The 19941-nt window shown below is 42.7% G+C and overlaps 4 protein-coding genes across 4 annotated transcripts in view; 1 reads left to right on the forward strand and 3 right to left on the reverse strand.

Annotated features, from left to right (window-relative positions):
- LOC115744778 (uncharacterized protein PHLOEM PROTEIN 2-LIKE A4-like) overlaps positions 1-19941 on the forward strand; it is a 162236-nt gene that overhangs the window by 124557 nt on the left and 17738 nt on the right. The gene's annotated exons all lie outside the window — the stretch shown is intronic.
- On the reverse strand, positions 26-5655 carry LOC125316165. The gene is made up of 3 exons (XM_048283645.1): positions 5028-5655; positions 4422-4768; positions 26-628 (listed from the first exon to the last, which is right to left on the reverse strand). Exons 1-3 carry the CDS (start codon positions 5653-5655, stop codon positions 26-28), a joined length of 1578 nt encoding a protein of 525 aa, XP_048139602.1.
- Positions 9348-12454, reverse strand: LOC115744724 (disease resistance RPP8-like protein 3). Its single transcript, XM_048283646.1, has 2 exons — positions 10016-12454; positions 9348-9677 (listed from the first exon to the last, which is right to left on the reverse strand). The coding sequence occupies exons 1-2, from the start codon at positions 12452-12454 to the stop codon at positions 9348-9350; spliced, it is 2769 nt and encodes a 922-aa protein (XP_048139603.1).
- LOC125316166 (putative inactive disease susceptibility protein LOV1) lies at positions 17556-19567 on the reverse strand. The gene is made up of 3 exons (XM_048283647.1): positions 18482-19567; positions 18116-18177; positions 17556-17613 (listed from the first exon to the last, which is right to left on the reverse strand). Exons 1-3 carry the CDS (start codon positions 19565-19567, stop codon positions 17556-17558), a joined length of 1206 nt encoding a protein of 401 aa, XP_048139604.1.

Consider the following 19941-nt stretch of genomic DNA (forward strand, 5'->3'; position numbering starts at 1 on the left):
TCAAAAAAGCAGATTTCACATCTAACTAATACACCTTCCATCCTTGTTGAGCTGCCAAAGCAAGAGTCATTCTAATTGTATCTAATCTTGCAACGGGAGCAAAGGTTTCTGAGAAATCAACTCCCCAAACTTGTACATATCCCTTCACCACCAACCTGGCCTTATGCTTATTCACTAAGCCATCGGGATTGAGTTTGGTCCTGAAAACCCATTTTACTCCAATTACCTTCCCGTCTTGAGGCCTCTCCACTAGCTCCCATGTCCGGTTCTTTTCTATCATAGTCAACTCTTCCTTCATTGCATTCATCCACTTCTGATCACTTTTAGCTTCCTCATAACTAGCGGGTTCCAAAACAGCCACACTACACCTCTGATATATATCGCTTAGAGATCCGGTACCTCTAACAGGAACATCATCTACCGGCTCGTCGGGTTCCAGTGAGACCTCCTTGTGCTTGCCTTGTGACTCATCCGTCCGGTCCCATTGCTCGTTTTCTAGGAAATGAACATCCCCGCTAGTGATTATCTTCCCTGTTTGTCGTTGATAGATCCCGTAGGCTTTTGACACTAAATCGTAGCCAACAAAGATTCCAGGTTCAGCTTTCTCCCCCAACTTGTCTCTCTTGACCTGTGGAATATGAGAAAAACACAGACAACCAAACACCTTCAAATTTCTTAGAATTGGCTTGACACCAAACCAAGCTTCAAAGGGAGTTTTCTTCTCCAATACCCTTGTAGGCAGCCTATTCAGCAAAAAAAACTGTTGTGTTTCTCGCTTCTGCCCAAAATTCTTTGCGCAGATTCTTCTCATGCCGCAGACACCTAGTCATTTTCATAATGGTTCTATTCTTCCTCTCACTTACTCCATTTTGTTGTGGAGAGTAAGGAGCGGTAAGCTGATGCTCAATTCCAGCCTCTTCACGTAAAGAGTAAAACCTCTGCGAGGTGTATTCTGTTCCATTATCGGATCCGATGACCCGAATCTTACAACCACTTTGGTTCTCAATCCATCTTTTAAACTTCGAAATACCTCAAGCAACTTCTAAATTTTACTTCATGAAGTAAATCCAGCACATCTTGGTATAATCATCAATGAAAATAATGAAATACCCGCTGCCATTTAGTGAAGGAGTCACTTGTAGACCACAGAGATCCGTATGAATCACCTGCGGCTTCTTTGTAGCTCTCCAAGTGGATTCCTTGAAGGGAAGTCTTGTTTGTTTGCCCAGCAAACAAGCCTTGCACTTTGTGATTTGCTCCTCTAGGCTTGGTAACCCGGTTGCCATTTCATTTCTCTGCATGAACAGCACGCCTTTGTGATGAAAGTGCCCTGACCTCTTGTGCCATATCTCCGAATCACTAGCTCGGCACTTGAATGCCACTTGCTCTTTCTCGAGAGGATTCAGAGAAAAACTCTTATGTTGCATCTTTATCTTGAACGACTCTTGATAGAGGGTGCCATTTGGGCCCGTGGACCCGGCACCGGCCCATTGACCGGGTCCACGGTTCCGGAACCGTGGGAACCGTGATTTAAAAAAAAAAAAAAAAAAAGAAAAAGGTGGGGCCCGGGGCAGAGAGCCGTGGGCTCTCGCCCCGGGCCCCCCTCTTTGGGCCGTTGCCAACGTGCAACGGCCAATTTGGCCGTTGCCAAAAATTTAAAAAAAAATTAAAATTAATTATTGCCTATAAATACATATGCTCCCCCTTTCATTTTTGTCACAAATTCTCCGAACAATCTCTCGAATTCTCTCCGAAATCCTCTCAAATCGCTCAAATTCTCCCAATTCTCTCAATCCCGACTCAATTCTCTCAAAAATGGCAAGTGGAAGCGTAAATGCCGACAAGGGTAAGATGACTATGGGAGATTCCGAGTATCCCATTCCCGAATATGATCCTCGTGAGTATGCAAGTTGGGAAGACGACGACGATAATATCAACTATGTCCCGATTACGAACGTCGAGCACATCCCAACACAAGAAAGTCTTCATCCTCCCATTGGTGTCGAAGAAGCGTCAACGGCAAATGAGCCAGAACGGAAGGGCCGAGATAATACATCCGACTTGTGACTACACTTCGACAAGGTACGTGATGAAGGCGAAGGTAAGTATAATATAAAATGTAAATATTGTTCGCAAACATATAAATTTACGAAAGGAGACGGCTACGGAACATTCCGTCGGCATTTGACGAAAAAACATCCAACGCAAGCGGGGATCGACAATACGCAACAACAAATTTCTGGGTACGCCACTTCTAATCCTCATCCTATATTTCGTTTCACTGAAGCACTTTATAAACAAACATTATGTGAATATGTTGCCCTTAATCATGCTCCGTTTAATACTGGTGAAAATTTTAATATGAAATATTTGATAAATACAGCGTTGGTTCCCCAAGCGCCAACTATTCCAAAAAATACTCTTAAACGCGACGTTTTTCATCTTTATAAAAAAGGAAAAAAATCTTTAGCAAAATTTTTAACGGAATTCAATGGACGTGTGCATATAGGTAGCGATATTTGGAGTGATCCTTGGCAAATTCATTCTTATATGGGTGTCACGTGTCATTGGATAGGTGACGATTGGAGGATTCAAAAAAGACTTATTGCATTCCGAGTTTTTGATGAAAGACATTCGGCTCATAATATTTATAGAATAATTAGGCAACTTTTAGAAGAATATAATTTAATAAATAAAGTATTTTCAATTGGTTTTGATAATGCCGCCGCAAATACCGCTTCTATTCCCGAATTAGAAAATATTTGCAAACCCACTTTTGGCGGACAATTTTTTCACATTAGATATGCTTGTCATGTTTTAAATTTATGTGTACAAGATGGTTTACGAACTCTTGACACTTCTCTCGCCCCAATAAAGAGTGCAATTAAATTTTTATGGAGTCGTCCCCATTGTATGAAATCGTGGGGAAAATTTTGTAAACAAAATGGGAGAAGGGCAAGAAGATTTCCAAAAGATATTCCGACTCGTTGGAATTCTACGTACCAATTGCTTCGGCAAACTTTTGAATATAAAGATTTATTATGTATGTTTATTTCACAAAATATTCCCGAAATTACTTTACTTCCTCAACATTGGGACGTTTGCAAGAAAATTTTAGATATTTTGAAAATTTTTAATGATGCTACTAAGACTTTATCTGGTATTTATTATCCTACTACACATTTATTTTTAATAGAATGTGTTAATATTGGTAGTGTTTTTAGTGAATATGAAAATGATACCGAATTAGGTCGAACTATTTTAGTAATGCGAGAAAAATGGTTGCATTACTATTTACAAATTCCTCTTGTCTATTTAGTTGGTATTGTTTTTATCCACGTATTAAATTAGACGGTTTAGATGATTATTTGAATGTGTATTATCATAATTGTTTACATTTGGAAGATTCAATAGATATTTCAAATATACTAGGAGATGTTAAAGAATCTATAGTAGCATTATATGGAGAATTTTGTAGTAGATATGGTTTAAGTGATTCTGGATCTTTACAATCTACTACCTCACGTAGCGAAGGTGGTAGTTCACTTAGTAGAGGGTATAATATGCTTAAGAGTAGGCAAAAAAAAAACAAAACGGGGCAATGGGTAGTATTTCTGAATTAGAAAAATATTTAACCACTCAATTTGAGTTTCGTGATGCAGAACATAGTACAGATTTCGAAATCCTGAATTGGTGGAAGAGTCACCAAATCGATTATCCAGTTCTCGCCCTCATCGCTCGTCGGATATTAGCAACCCCTTCTTCAACGGTTGCAGTTGAACAAGCATTTAGTGCTGGAGGATTAATTTTGGACTCTCGCCGTTCAAGATTAAGCCTGGACTCTGTGGAAGCTCAAGCTTGTGTCGGCGGTTAGACGAGGGCAAAATATCGACACCAAGAGTTAGATCGTGAACACGAATTTTTTAGCGATGATGTTGGAGATACCACCGCCACGGGTACCACAACGGGTAGCGACGATTGACGATGAGGTAAGTTGGGGTTCTCAAAGGTAAAAGAACTACATGGGCTTTGATTCTTCTATCCCCAAGAAGATATGTAGACGCTTAATGATAATTCATTAAGTTCAAGCCCATTCCTCCTCTTTTTTTTTTCCCCATATTTTATTACAATGTACAATTTAATTGTATTTTATAATTTGTTATTTATTATATTTATTTTATTATTTATTATTTTAAAAATTAATATTAAAAAAGGAATCGGGAATGAACCACCGGTTCGGAGCGGAACCGGAACCGGCCTGAAACCGCCGGTTCCGGTTCGGAACCGAAACCGGAACTTACACGGCCGGTTCCGGTTCCACCTTTTCGTGGAACCGGAACCGGCGGTTCCACCGAACCGGCCGTGTCTAGCTCCCGACCACCGGAGTCAAAGATTAAACACTTCCCCTCTTCAAATATCACCTTAAATCCCTTTTCTACCAACTGTCCCACACTCAGCAAATTCTGATCAATCTCGGGCACATACATCACATCAGAAACCAGTTTAGTTCCAAGACAACTCTCTATTGCTACAATCCCTTTACCTTTCACTTCTAAGTACTCCCCATTCCCAATCCTCACTCCCGACTTCAATGACTTGTCAAGGTCTATAAATAACTTTTCATCACTTGTCATGTGGTTTGTGCAACCACTATCAACAAGCCAACTTTCACATGGAGTACTAGAAGAGAAACGAGAGGCAACAAACAGTTGATCTACCTCTTGTTGGGCTGCGGCATGTGCCTCACCTTGCTGCTGATCTCCCTTCTCTTTGCGTAACTTCTCAATGTGTCCAAGCTTATGACATTTTCTGCACTTTACATCCGGCCTCTTCCAACACTTAAAGCGCGGATGATTTTGTTTTCCACAGTCTTGACATGAGGAATACCTTCCCCAATTGTTCTTGGAGTTACTCGCTTTGTGCAGCAGCTTCCGAACCACTATTGCTATTCCATTTCTTCTCTTTCCACTTCTTGCCTTTCCCTCCTATATTATGTTGTTCTTTGGCCCGCAAAGCTCCTTACGTACTTCCTTCCGGCCTCATTAACCTCCTCTGCTCTTGTGCTTGCAGAGCACTAAGCAATTCCGCCAACTTGATCCGAGACAAATCCTTGGTATTCTCCAAAGAGGCAATGGTTGCCTCAAACCTTTCGGGCAAAGAGACAAGAATTTTCTGCACTAGCCTATTGTCGGAGAGGTCGGTGCCTAGAACTCTTGCCTGATTTGCAATGCTTATCAACTTATCAGAATACTCCTTAATTGTCCCCGACTCCTTCATTCGCAGTCTCTCGAATTCTGTGATCAGATTTAGCCCCTTCATGCTTCTGATCCTCTCATCTCCTTGATACTCAACTTTGAGGAAGTCCCAGATAGCTTTGGCTGATTCAAAAGCCATAATTTCGCTGAAAATAGCAAGTGATACAAAGGCATATAAACAAGACTTTGCCTTTGCCTTCCTTGTCGTCCTCTCCTTGTGAAACTTGATCTGATTAATGGTTGGATTGTCGGGAAGGGGAGCAACTTCATAATCTTGTTCCACAGCTTCCCAAAAATCACAACCCTCTAGATAGGCTTGCACTCTCACCGCCCAGGCTTGATAATTTTCTCCATCAAACACTGGTGGAGCCACCGAAAAAACACTCGATCCTGCCTCCATCTTACCTTCGTCTTTTATGGATGCAGACACTCTTCTCAATCAATCTCACAAGTCACTCATAGCCCCTTAAGATCAATAAGGCTGTCACGTCCCGACTCTCGAGCTTGCGACATTCCTACCTTACTCGCCTCAGGTTATGAATGATAGCGTCCCGGGTAAGCTATCGACCTATAAAATAACGGCGCATGTGGAACGTGCAAATCTCCCAGACAATTAAAAAAAACAGTGGGATAGTACAGCGGGAAAAATTACCACAATCATTTCACAAACAACTTCGTTCAACGGTCAGAGTAGATGAAACTTAACCCTACTGAGCTACGGTAAATATGTACAACCCCATATTTTGGGGTGGCTCACTAGGACCTCAAAAAGACATAAGGTCGAGTAAGGTTAATCCCTCGTCTACTCCCAAAACTCCTACCACAATCCTCCGGGTTCAACGTCCACGGCTTCCGTCACTGCTCGAAAATTGTTAACCACGACGGGGTGAGAAATTAATCTCGGTGAGCCAACGCCTAAGCCCGGTTAGGACGTTGATTCACTCGAACACCCTAAAAGCAATCACATCAAGCCAGAACGGATATTTCAACCACATGCAAGCTTACCCTCCGGGCCACACGTAATGCAATGCGGACTCGACTCAACAATCGACCAACCAAATCAATTCAACCCACTGCAAAGAATCATAGCACTTGCATGCACATGACACCACACGTAGTCCATTTATTATCAGATCCGACCTGTAGGTCCAGCACACTAGTCGGTTGGTGCTCTCCTGGTAGGACCGGACATCGTCCCTTACTTCCGGCGACGGCGGCTGATTGTCCATGTGACCCCGCTCGACCAACCGGAAGACAATGATTGTCGACACAACACGGAGCTAACAAGAATCCTTAAAAGGCTTCGGCCTATCACAAGCTGCGATTGGCAAACGTACGGCCAGAAGACAATGATTGACGCGCATCCAGCAACCGGAAGACAATGATTGCCAGGACCGAACGACCAAAAGACAATGATCGTAGGAATTATCCCATTATGTGACCACTTAGGCACTTCGACAACCGGTCACTTCCGTCACTTCCCGAAAATTGTTAACCACGACGGGGTGAGAAATTAATCTCGGTGAGCCAACGCCTAAAGCCCAGTTAGGACGTTGATTCGCTCGTACACCCTAAAAGCAATCACATCAGCACAGAACGGATATTTCAATCACATGCAAGCTTACCCTCCAGGCCACACGTAATGCAATGCGGACTCAACTCAACAATCAACCAACCAAATCAATTCAGCCCACCGCAAATCATCACAGCACTTGCATGCACATGACACCACACGTAGTCCGTTTATTATCAGATCCGACCCGTAGGTCTAGCACACTAGTCGGTTGGTGCTCTACTAGCAAGACCAGACACCGTCCCTTACTTCCGGCGACGGCGTCTGATAGTCCATGTGACCCCGCTCGACCAACCGGAAGACAATGATTGTCGACACGACACGGAGCTAACAAGAATCCTTAAAAGGCTTCGGCCTATCACAAGCTGCGATTGGCAAACGTACGGCCAGAAGACAATGACTAACGCGCATCCAGCAACCGGAAGACAATGATTGCCATGACCGAACGACCGTAAGACAATGATCATTGGAATTATCCCATTATGTGACCACTTAGACACTTCGACAACCGGCCAGTTTATTTCTTGGATTTAGGTCGAATGCTCATACTCGCATGTTCAAATACTTGGCCAAAGGCCGTTTTCGTGCAAAAACATGCAATTTTATCTCATAAGTGGTCACATGAATACGCAATTAAATCGACTAACACACCAAGCAATTTGGGGCGATTAACCTCTAATCGGACTCTCACGACAATCAACAGCCAAACCGGCACCCTGAGCCAATAATTCAATAATTCAATAAATCAATTGCGGCCAGTCGATTATTAATCCCAATTGCAATTCCAATTGGGCATTCGTCTCTGACCTATCGCTCGCTCGCTCGCTCGCGATCGGTCAAATCAATCAATTCTAATCAATCAATTTCATCTAATTAGGCATAGAATCCTAACTAATTATACTAACTTAACCAATTAGGGCCATTGAACCTAAACCAAGTTTCTAACCTAAACCGGCCCTAATCGAGCTACCTAAATACCTAATAATCTAATTAAACTAATCCGAACGCAATTAGCGTTCTAACCAAGAGTTAGGGGCTAACTCACAAATTTTAATTAGCTCGGGTGGTCGAGGTTGGGTCGGGCACGATTTTCGAGGCGGGGCCGAAAATCACTATTCACGCGCGGAAACACTGTTCATAAGGGGGCACCGATCACTGCTCACCGATTACTGTTCGCGAGCACTGTTCACCCGAACGGAAAATCCCGGCTCTACGCTCTCGGGATGACGGCGGGGCTGCGATTTCAGCGACCGGGACACCCAGATCTGGTAGGTCTCAAGTGGCGGCTGGGGGTCGGGTGAGTAGAGGGCGACGGAGACTCGGGACAGTAGCTCGGCGGCTGTGGGTCTCGGGTTTTGGGGGTTTGTGAGTCGCGACGGCTTGAGCGACGGGATTGGGTGGCGGCTCATGGTGGGGCGACGGTGAAGATGGAGGTCGGACGGTGAGCAGAGGGCAGATCTGGAGGAGGGCCGGGACAAGGTGGAGCTGCGGTGGAGGCTCGGTTGGCCCTCGAGCGGCGTGGCTGCAAGCAGGATGGAGGTGGCAGCAACGCAGCAGCTCGGCGAGACGACGGTGGAGTGGCGTGGGGGTGGTGGCGAACGAAGATCGTGCAAGGTGTGCTGGTTGGGGGGGCTGAGTTGCAGCCAAAGAAAATGAAGAGGAGGAAGAATGAAGGAGAAGATGAGCAGTGCAAATGGGGGGCAAGTCTAGTCGCATGGCAGGAGGAGGAAAAAGGGGAAAGAGAGAGAGCATGTGGGAGGTAGGGGAGGAAAAAGGAAGAGAGAGAGAAGATGATGGTGATGGGTTGGCGGGAGATGGATGGGATGGAGGACAAGTGGGGCCTACTTGGGGGTTTAAAAATTTTTGGCATTTTGTACATAAAGAAGAAGGGCAAAACGGCCATTCAATAAATCGGGATTGAATGAAATTTTGGTTCAACTGACTGAGAATAAAATTGGGAATTTCACGGGTTAGGTTCGATCCGGAAAAGTTTAGGCGCGAGGATTAAAAATCCTAAGTCGCGATGACCACGGTTTCGAGACCCAATCGAAACCGAATGACATTTCGGGACTCGTCCAAATTTGTCGTTTACGTCCTTGCGATCCGAAATTTGTACCGACTAACATTCAATTTTCTCCCTTTTTATTGAATTCGGGCAAATTACATACTTCGAATTTCCCGGGCGTCACAAAGGCTCTGATACCAATGTTGTTTTTTCAAAGAACAAAAGAAGATTTGACAGGAAAAGCTGCGTATTTGCAGCAAACAGAACATATGGAAAGGAAAAACTGCTTCTTTTTATTCAGAAAACTGAAAAATACTTAAGTACAGACTAAAACTTTGTTTTTTTACCCACTAAGCACACGTTACCCACTAAGCAACAGATTGCTTGATCAATAAAAAATCTGCAACAAACTAACAAAATAAATCTGCAACAAACTAATAGAATTGCAACAAACTAACAGAATAGATAACATGCAACTAAACAACCCTACAAAATAGGACTCTAACAAACTGACTCAACAGAAAATAGATCGTGCAGCTTTGATGCAACAACAACCATCATCATCATCGTCTTCGTCTCCATTTCCATCTCTATTTGCAGCTTCAGCTTCATTCTCTTGTTCTGCATCTGCTCCATGGGTTTCTTCATCGATGTTGATGTCACCTTCTTCACGATCATTTTCATCACCCTCTTCAACTTCAACGCCATTAGATTCCTCATCGTCATCTTCCTTACAGTCCTCGTCTCCTTCATCATCGTAACTTTTATCATCATTTTCACCTTCACCTTTATGTCCATCATCTTTTTCTGCCCCCTCTTCTATTTCGCATTTTGGACGACTACTCTGTTGAGACAAGAAATGCGAAGTTCAGTTCACCGAAGAGAGTGACGTAGTACTCTATCGCCCTATTAGCTTCTACAGGCATTCTTGGTGCGTCATATCTCTAGTCTCTACCATATCATACTATCAAGCGTAACCTTCTAATGCATAGATAACAGCAATATCGTTCCTCACAATAAAAGTTACAAGATAAACAGAACAATCTCTTCAACAATCGTAAGGACAGAAAGAACTTTCCTTTGACTAAGTATCATTGCAAGGGATAATGTGTAGCCTAATCGCAAATATTGTGATGTGGGAGGAGTCTTGGGAAATTGACGAAGTGAGAAAGAGAGAGTTACTTGAGGAGGAGAGACGGCCAATTCTCTTGCTATGACAACTGCTGCCGGACACATTGCTTTAACTGTCGCGACAACTGCATTCTTCACTCCTGTCAAATTAATTTCTTCCAAGCCTCCTACATGCTTTAGCCCGACAACACGTTCTAGGCTTGTGCAGTTTCTGATTTCCAGGTCTTGGAGGCAGGGCAATGCACTGTCCTGTATTGTCCACTTCTCCAGTTCTTCCAGTTTCCACAGTTTCAAGACCCGGAGTTCCGGGAATGTCCCTTTGGTACAGGTCATGCTCCGACCCGTGTATGAGCCGGCCAATAACCTAAGACAGGTCAAACCGGTGAGCTCCTTCAAGACTTCCATGGGATCCTCCTCCTTCTCCAGTCGTGTCGTCGACAAGGTAAGGATCTTCAGGTTTCGAGGAAGGCACTGCAAGCCTTTCGCTGTCAATGCTCCGATCACATGTAAATTGGAAAGAGATTGTAGTTGACACATGTCACCTAAGTCTAGGCGTGAAGGGTGATCAAATACATCCAGGGATCTTAACCTGAGAGATTGAAGGTTGGTCAGGCTTGCGACAGATTTGGCTGCACGGCTCGCCACCTTGTAATCACATGCCAAAGTCAAACCCAACTTCCTGAGGCCTGTTAATTCACCCAACATTTGCAGCATGGGGCTCATACCTTCTATACGTAGGCCCCACAGAGTTTTAAGGTTGGCTAAGGACTTTCGAAATGATGCGGTGCGCTTAACTGACCGATCGAGACATACTTCATTCATGTGTAGGTGTTGGAGGCTCCCTGCCTCCAGAATGCTACAGGGCACACTAGTTACATTGGTATGCTTCAGATCCAATGTATCCAGGCGGGACAAGTGCTGGACAGATTTCGGAAGGGAATCAAGAACCGTCCATCTCAATCCCAAACACAGCAGGTTCGGCACTATCCTCCCCAATCTTTTGGGGAGCGTAGGTTTGTAAACATGCTCGAGATCGAGCACCTTTAGCCGAGGGAAGCATCCTCTAAGACCAAGTGGCTTAAGAAGCATTTCTGTCTCTTTGGCATGTTCTCCCTGTTTCCATGTGGTGAATAACATCAAAGAACGAAAAAACTTGGCAACATACTGAGTTTGGGCGTCGTTATGCATCCGCATCTGCTTGCATTGTCGGTTCTCCTCATCCATTTTTATCGCTATGTACTGCAACCTTTGGGGCGAACAACTTAGATCATTTGTTGATTTAAGCGAGAGACTCGGCATGTTTGCCCGCCTAGTTCCACGTGGTTCGGTGGAAGTGTTTGTGCTTACCGTCATTTCTCGCTCTGCATTGGCACTCGGACAAATCTTTACTGCAATATGTGGGACTGCTGGTTGTCTGCTGGACATGGACATGGGATCATCAGGGATCTCCCAAGTTCCTACATCCATAACCTTCTCAGACAAGAAATCATGTAGATAACCAGGCATGAGGCACGTTCTGATGCTTCCGTCGAGTTTCCGTGTCACCACATGAATCAAATTCCTGGTAACCAATGCATCAAGGCAATCCTTCGTGGAGCGTTCAGGTACTGGTCCCCTAGACGATAACAGTCCATCAGCGTGCCATATGTTGAAGAGCCTCCTTACAGGGATCTCAAACTCCCTAGGGAAGAGAACCAAGTAGAGAAGACTGTGCCTTAACCAGTCTGGGTGGGGATCATAACTTAGAGAGATGCTTTCTCCGAGAGGACAATTATTTGGAACCCAACCAGCCAAAGTAGAGCGAGGATCCTCTTCGACAGTAGACAGAAGTCCTCCTAGCAGCCGAATCACTAGAGGATAACCTTCGCATTTACCCAAAATTGCCCCTGTAAGTTCCGGATCATCGGTCCAGCCACTTTTTGTCAACAACCTGCGGCTTTCTTCCTCGTTTAACTGGCATAACTCGACAGGATCGTAGTGTGGAGGGTCCAAATGCGAGGACATATTCTCATTGCTAGTAATGACTACCCTGCTTCCGTTCTTAGACCTCGAGTCTGAGAACGAAATCAGAAGCTTCTTCATGAGATCAACACCCTGTAGATTATCCAGCACAACCAGATATCTCTGCTCCACTAAGGTCTCCTTAAGCATCTCAGACAAGTGCTGTTCTGACAGGCGATCCACATCTTTCAGTTCTCGCATGGTTGTCTGTCTCAGCACATCGAACAGGATATACTCCAGGCCCGAACCCGGCAAAACGCGGACCCAAGCGCGGCACTCGAAATGGCGCTTGATGTCTAGCCGGTCATAGACACTCCTCACCAGGGCTGTCTTGCCAATGGCTCTCTCGCCCACCACGGAAATCACGCGAAGCTCAGAGCGGTCATCTGCATCGTGAGTCAGCTGATCGAAGAGCTTATCCGCGAAGCCTTCACGACCCACTATGTCCGAGTCTGGCTTCATATTATTTTCTGGACGCAGGATGTTCATTTCTGCGAAGACATTATTGGGACGTGCTCGTCTTCAGTGATCGTGCCCAGCTTAGAATCAATCATCGCTCTCTCCCAAAGAAACCTCAAGTTGAGCTGGGATGGAGATCGAATTTTGTGAAAAGTAAGCTTACGTTGCTTAAGCGACAACATAAAAGTTAACTTTACATATGCGTACATGGGTATATCAAGCTTATTATTTTTTTTTTTTTCAAGAGAAAAGGTGGAGGGGACTACCAGAGCAAGTACCTTTCAGGAAATTAGCATGTACGAAATGTTTGGTTTGAGTTATAACTCTTTAATTTATCCATAGGTGTATGAGCCAGTCATTGTAGCCTCACAGGCGTGCCAAAAATCAAGAAATCTCTCCAAAAAATTGTAGCAATGTCCAATGCGCAATGCACAAGGGGGTCTGAGGTTGAAAATAATATGACTTAAACCTATGTTCTCATGTAAGACGGTGTGACCCTTTTAACGCTGGACCACCACACTCGGTGGTCAATCATTTTAAAAACATAAGACAGTGCCTCTCATGACCATTGCTAAGTAAAAATTAAATAAAAAACATAGAGGTCCCAAATTATGTATGTGAAGTTGATAATGCAACGCCTAGGTTGAGTTTGTTTTACGGAAAATTCAAAGTTTGGAAAATAATTTTTCGAAAAATAATTGATTATATTGTTTAGAAAAATTAGTCAACAGAAATGTTTTTGACGTATGGACGTGCTCGTGAGGGTTTGGATGGAGTTGCACCGAAATACTTTGGTGAAGAAGACGAAATAACGGGAATAGCCGATGCAGACGTTATTACACGGCATGATATTTCCAATAAGTGGGACTGGTCAAATTTGCAGGATATTTCAGCAAAGACAGTTTTGATCAGTTGGGGTCCCATAACTGTACCACCTTTCAGGATCCATTATTAGGCAAAAGTTGCTAAGCTACGAGCACGTGATTGCGCTCTCTTTTGTTAATTTTGGCCAGTCAACGGCCAGGACCCGCATGTGTCATGCTCGTTCTCTGTCTTTATGTTTCTCTTTCTTCCTAGTCCATCGAAGGCTAGGAAACACTGATACTCTTGTTGGATGCATGTGAGATATCGACATGCGTCCGACACATGATCAGCTTTCCAAACACGTTAGTGACACGCTAATTCAGTATCCCGACATGTCATTTCAACAAGCACGAGGTCAATTTTAAAAATGCTACGCATATCGACCAACGAAGTTGATATGCAAAGTGATGCGACAAACTTTTATTATGCAAAAAACTATGCCTCATTGACCACTTGAAAATTTACCACATCACTTAGGATACGGACCTTGTAAACCAATACTAATAAGCCTAGTTTGCTCGTTCGACTAATTTTTATGTAAAAATTCGTTCTTGGTAAACGTGGGTCAAGCCTCGCAAAAAGAGTTCCATGAGTAACCACAGAAGATGGTGAACCATTTGGACATGCGTGCACAAACATGAAGCTCTCAACAAATTCTTTTACATCAGATGTGGGATATGGGATGTTGCAAACTCCCCTCATTCATCAACGCGGAGCAGTGTTACCTTATAACGCCAACTGATACTTGCAATGACTAACACAGCAACAAAGAAGTGGTGATTGATTGTCTTAAGAAAATTAAAACTTTTCGTTGGACTGTGGATGGTCCATTTCTAATATTACCTCAGTGTACCGTACATACTAATAAAAAAAAAATATGATGAATCCGTCGGAGTCTCGGCGAAACTCTTCGGCCTAAAAAAATTATTGGGAGGAGTGGGACATGAACTTCCTGCTCGAGACTACAACATTAGAAAATCAAAGTGTGGGGACCAGTCAGCCCGAAGCAGGTTCATCTAATCAAAGGGAGGGGACCAGTCAGCCCAAAGTACGTCTCTCTATTCAGACCCTCCCTGTGAAGAAATCGAGGGCAATTGCGTTCGCTCGATTCGTCGACCTTTTTATCAGGAACGAGAAATCCCACTTCTTTCGACATCCAAATGGCCCATCTTACGGCCCAAGACCTTTCGAAGTAAAAGTCGACATTATCTGCGAAATGGCTGTCCTTGTGGGGGAAAATTGTCAAAAAAATCTTAAATCTATTGTACTTTTACCAATTCAGTTCTAAACCTTTTAATTTTGTCAATTCAGTCCTAAACCTTTTGTATTTGTGTCAATTTAGTCCTAAACCTTTTTTTTTTAATCCCAATTCAGTCATAAACATTTTACATTTAAGTCGATTTAGTCCATCCGGCCAACTTTGATCCGCCGGCACTGACATGGACGGATGCCGGTGACGCAGGCATGAACACCAACCGACAATGACGGGGCAATTTTTAATAATGTATTGATTTTTTTTTAATTTTAAAATTTTCTTTTGGTTCATCTTCTTCCTCCGGCTGGAGCTATTCTGTTTTCTCTTTTCATTATCCTGCTATTGCTCTAGTTCTGCATATCAATTCCGCTTACTCTTTTCGGTGGATACATTGGAGCGAAAGCTTCTCAGATCGAATAACCCGCGAGGACCAACTAGATTCCTAGGGAAATCCAATGAGCTCGCCTAGCCATGGCAACGCGATGTTGTCGCTAGGCGAGCCACCCAGATCAGGCGATGCCATGACCAGGCGAGCCACCCAGATCTGGAGACTAGCTTGTCCAGCCATGGCGACGTGACGCCATCACTGCGTCACTAGACGAGCCGCCCAGATCTGGTGACGCCATGGCTGGGTGAGCTTGGCTTCGCCATCGCCATTGCCCAGCCATGGCACCCAAATCAAGGATTGTTATTCGGACGAATGGGTAAGTGGCCTTTATTCAGAAGCAGTCAAAGAAAAACTAGTACAAGCACCATCTATCGCAATACAAGAAGCTGTGAGCTCTCACAATAGTTTTGCCAAAAGTCTAACGGCACAACCCGATCAAATCCACGGCTTTCCCTGATATGTGCCACAAGGAAGAAGATGAACAGTAGAAAGAAAAGAAAAAAAGGAAAAAGAAATAAATAATTTGAAAAAAAATATAAAATATGACTAAAAATTGCTCCGTTAGCTTCGGCCGGCGTTCAGGTCAGCTCCGGCAGGTCAAAGTTGGTCGGATGGACTGAATTGACACAAATGCAAAAATTTTAGGATTGAATTGACATAAAAAAAAATTTAGGACTAAATTGGCAGAGATGCAAAATGTTGTGAACTGAATTGGTAAAATTAAAAGGTTTAGGACTGAATTGGCAAAAATGTAACAGATTTAGGACTTTTTGACAATTTTCACATCCTTGTTGATCCACCACAAATGTCATTATTTCATCCTTCTATCTGTGCCAAGTAAAACAAGCATTAATATCACCATCTTGAAGATATGCATGAGTTCCCAATTAAAAGTCTTCGCGTTGCAAAAACAGTTAAGACTGTGTAGATCTGAAACGATGAAATCCACATAATGTAATTGTTGAAAAGGACTAGTGATAAATGCATGATGTTCATGCACATGTGAAGATAAAGTCACATGGAGTATTTGCATGTTGTAAAGAAAACAAGGTACCTAATCCATGGGCCACTTAAACGTAGACTTTTAATGCCACCAAATTAGTCAACCATTCAACCCCACTTAGGAGGACGACCAATGCGAACCAAAAGTGACACAAAATGACAAAGCAAATGTGTAAAACACACGTACACAGACCGCTTAATAAGCTGAGGAAGGTCCACCCACATTTGTATCACTGAAGATGACCATGAGGTGAGCAAATGTGGGCCAAACTATAACTTGGAATAAGGTTGAATTAATTATCACAGTTGGCATTTTAAAAGGATTGTCTTGGAAATCTTCGAGTACTTGTCGTCATGGTGGATGTCATCATATTTTTGAATATTCTATTTAGGTTTACAATGTTCAACTCTTTGAATATTTTTCTGACTTCTTCAATTTTAAAAGTATTCGAAGCCATTATCCCGAAAAACAAAATATGGGCGAAGCCTAAGGAACTAGAGTTCGGCTACACGAAGTTCCCTCAAAAGTATTTCCATCACAGAGAGTTAAGATTCCATTTTATAAGAGTGGAAATTTAATGATGTATCTTAAATGAGAGTCACCTTCTGATCTTCAATGCAATGTATCCCTCAAGTGAAATGAAGAAAATTCTTTTTCCATTGATCAGTAGTTGATTTCACGAAGCAACTAATGGCATAAAATTGAAACGAAATGTAGCAATCGACCAAGAGGTAAATGACCAAAAATAAAAGTTTACTTTAAATTATCAACATTTCTCATCTTTTACTCACATTTATTTATTTCATTACCAACGTTTTAAATTTACCTATATTATCATATGATATGATCATCATTTAGTTTGTGTGTTTTGCTAACTTTTATTCCATTAAGTTATCAACTAGTTTTTGCTTACCAACTCTATTTAAGTTACCAACGTCTATTTTTAATTTTTAATTTTATTTTCGCTGACTATTCTACTGAGTTACCTAGATTATTTTTCTTACTTTCCAATGGGTTAAATTTACAATCTCTTTTGGAAAGTTACCATCCCAATTTAAAGTGAGGGATTACTGACTTTTCTCCATTTTAATTTACCAACTAGGTTTGTATTATGGACTTTTGTTTGAGTTAGTTACCAATATTTATTTATTTTCCAATTACGACAAAAAAAACTACTTATTTTTTTATCAACTTTTATTAGATTTCTTACCAACCAATGCTTGAATGTACCAATTATTTTGTGAAGTTAGCTATTTTTATTTGAGTGATTCACCAACTTTTCTTTGATTGAGTTACCAACGAATTTTGAGTTAGTAACTCTAATTAGAGTTACAACAAACTTTTATTTAATTTACTAATTTTCCTTATTGTCTACCAACATTCTCTTGGGTTAGTTACTAAAGCTCCATAACGTATGACGTATTTATAATATACAAGTAACTTCTTCAATGTTTGTCCAGTAAATAGAAAATAATAGTAGCCAAGACTAAAAGTCTTCACCTCAGCAGACATGGTTCCTAGTTTTACAGCTCATTGGCTGGAAAAGACTAGTGATAGATGCACATGCGAAGACAAAGTCACATGCAGCATTTGCTTGTTGAAAAGGACACGACATACGTGCTCACATTGGACCCCTTAAAGCTGCAACCCCATTCTGAAGGAAACATGTGAGTCCTTGTCTGTCAACAAATGCGAATAAAAATAGGCGCAAAATGACAAAGAGAACGTGTAACACGCACATAAAAATACAGCCTAATAAGCTGGAGGAAGGTCCCAGCCAATGCTTGAATGTACCAATTATTTTGTGAAGTTAGCTATTTTTATTTGAGTGATTCACCAACTTTTCTTTGATTGAGTTACCAACGAATTTTGAGTTAGTAACTCTAATTAGAGTTACAACAAACTTTTATTTAATTTACTAATTTTCCTTATTGTCTACCAACATTCTCTTGGGTTAGTTACTAAAGCTCCATAACGTATGACGTATTTATAATATACAAGTAACTTCTTCAATGTTTGTCCAGTAAATAGAAAATAATAGTAGCCAAGACTAAAAGTCTTCACCTCCGCAGACATGGTTCCTAGTTTTACAGCTCATGGGCTGGAAAAGACTAGTGATAGATGCACATGCGAAGACAAAGTCACATGCAGCATTTGCTTGTTGAAAAGGACACGACATACGTGCTCACATTGGACCCCTTAAAGCTGCAACCCCATTTTGAAGTAAACATGTGAGTCCTTGTCTGTCAACAAATGCGAATAAAAATAGGCGCAAAATGACAAAGAGAACGTGTAACACGCACATAAAAATACAGCCTAATAAGCTGGAGGAAGGTCCCCCCCCCCAAGATTTGGATCACTGAAGATGAACCATGAGATCCGACCAAAAAAAAAAAAGATGAACCATGAGGTGACAGCAAATGTGGGCCGTAACATAACTTGGAATGAGGTCGAATTAATTATGACAGTTGGCATTCGAAAAGGATTGTCTCGGCTAAGTCTTTCGGTACTGGTCGTCACACTTTTGAATATTGTATTTAGGTTAACAATGTTCAACTCCTTGAAACCATGTACTTTAATTATGCGTAGCCGAACTTCCCAAGTTCCTACATCCATAACCATCTCAGACATGAAATCATGTAGATAACCAGGCATGAGGCACGTTCTGATGCTTCCGTCGAGTTTCCATGTCACCACATGAATCAAATTCCTGGCAACCAATGCATCAAGGCATTCCTTCGTGGAGTGTTCAGGTACTTGTCCCTTAGACGATAACAGTCCATCAGCGAGCCGTATGTTGAAGAGCCTCCTTACAGGGATCCCAAACTCCCTAGGGAAGAGAGCCAAGTAGAGAAGACAGTGCCTTAACCTGTCTGGGAGGGGATCATAACTTAGAGAGATGATTTCTCCGAGAGTACAATAATTTGGAACCCGATCAGCTAAAGTAGAGCGACGATCCTTTTCGACAGTAGGCAGAAGTCCTCCTAGCAGCCGAATCACTGGAGGATAACCTTTGCATTTACCCAAAATTGCCCCTGTAAGTTCCCGGTCATCGGTCCAGCCACTTCCTATCAACAACCTGTGGCTTTCTTCCTCGCTTAACCGGCATAACTCGACAGGATCGTAGTGTGGAGGGCCCAAATACAAGGACATATTCTCATTGCGAGTAGTAATGACTACCCTGCTTCCGTTCTTTGAGTCTAATGAAATCAGGAGCTTCGTCATGAGATCAACACTCTGTAGATTATCCAGCACAACCAGATATCTCTGCTCCATTAAGGTCTTCTTAAGCATCTCAGACAAGTGCTGTTCTGGCGGGCGATCGACATCTTTCAGTTCTCGCATGGTTGTCTGTCTCAGCACATCCAGCAGGATATACTCCAGGCCTGAACCCGGCAAAACGCGGACCCAAGCGCGGCACTCGAAATGGCGCTTGATGTCTAGCCGGTCATAGACACTCCTCACCAGGGCTGTCTTGTCAATGGCTCTCTCGCCCAGCACGGAAATCACGCGAAGCTCAGAGCGGTCATCTACATCGTGAATCAGCTGAGCCAAGAGCTTACCCACGAAGCCCTCACGACACACTATGTCCGAGCCTGGCTTCATATTATTTTCTGGACGCAGGATGTTCATTTCTGCGAAGACATTATTGGGACGTGCTCGTCTGCAGTGATCGTGCCCAGCTTAGAATCAATCATCGCTCTCTCCCAAAGAAACCTCGAGTTGAGCTGGGATGGAGATCGAATTTTGTGAAAAGTAAGCTTACGTTGCTTAAGCGAAAAGATAAAAATTAACTTTACATATGCGTACATGGGTATATCAAGCTTATTATTATTATTATTATTTTCAAGAGAAAAGGTGGAGGGGACTACCAGAGCAAGTACCTTTCAGGAAATTAGCATGTACGAAACGTTTGGTTTGAGTTATAACTCTCTAATTTATCCATAGGTGTATGAGCCAGTCATTGTAGCCTCACAGGCGTGCCAAAATTCAATAAATCTCTCCAA

This window comes from Rhodamnia argentea, chromosome 8, assembly GCF_020921035.1.
Source record: "Rhodamnia argentea isolate NSW1041297 chromosome 8, ASM2092103v1, whole genome shotgun sequence".
NCBI lineage: Eukaryota > Viridiplantae > Streptophyta > Magnoliopsida > Myrtales > Myrtaceae > Rhodamnia > Rhodamnia argentea.

Excerpts from the sequence above, each read along its gene's own strand:
- LOC125316165 (XM_048283645.1), bottom strand. The coding sequence starts at position 5,655 with ATGGAGGCAGGATCGAGTGTTTTTTCGGTGGCTCCACCAGTGTTTGAT. Across the intron at positions 4,769-5,027 it reads GTTAATGAGGCCGGAAGGAA|AGAAGGGAGATCAGCAGCAA; the intron begins GTACGTAAGGAG and ends AGTTACGCAAAG. Across the intron at positions 629-4,421 it reads TGGTAGAAAAGGGATTTAAG|GTCAAGAGAGACAAGTTGGG; the intron begins GTGATATTTGAA and ends CATATTCCACAG.
- LOC115744724 (XM_048283646.1), bottom strand. The coding sequence starts at position 12,454 with ATGAACATCCTGCGTCCAGAAAATAATATGAAGCCAGACTCGGACATA. Across the intron at positions 9,678-10,015 it reads TGGCCGTCTCTCCTCCTCAA|AGTAGTCGTCCAAAATGCGA; the intron begins GTAACTCTCTCT and ends TTGTCTCAACAG.
- LOC125316166 (XM_048283647.1), bottom strand. The coding sequence starts at position 19,567 with ATGAACATCCTGCGTCCAGAAAATAATATGAAGCCAGGCTCGGACATA. Across the intron at positions 18,178-18,481 it reads GTTTCAAGGAGTTGAACATT|ACAAGGACTCACATGTTTAC; the intron begins GTTAACCTAAAT and ends ATTTGTTGACAG. Across the intron at positions 17,614-18,115 it reads AAGGGGTCCAATGTGAGCAC|ACAAGGACTCACATGTTTCC; the intron begins GTATGTCGTGTC and ends ATTTGTTGACAG.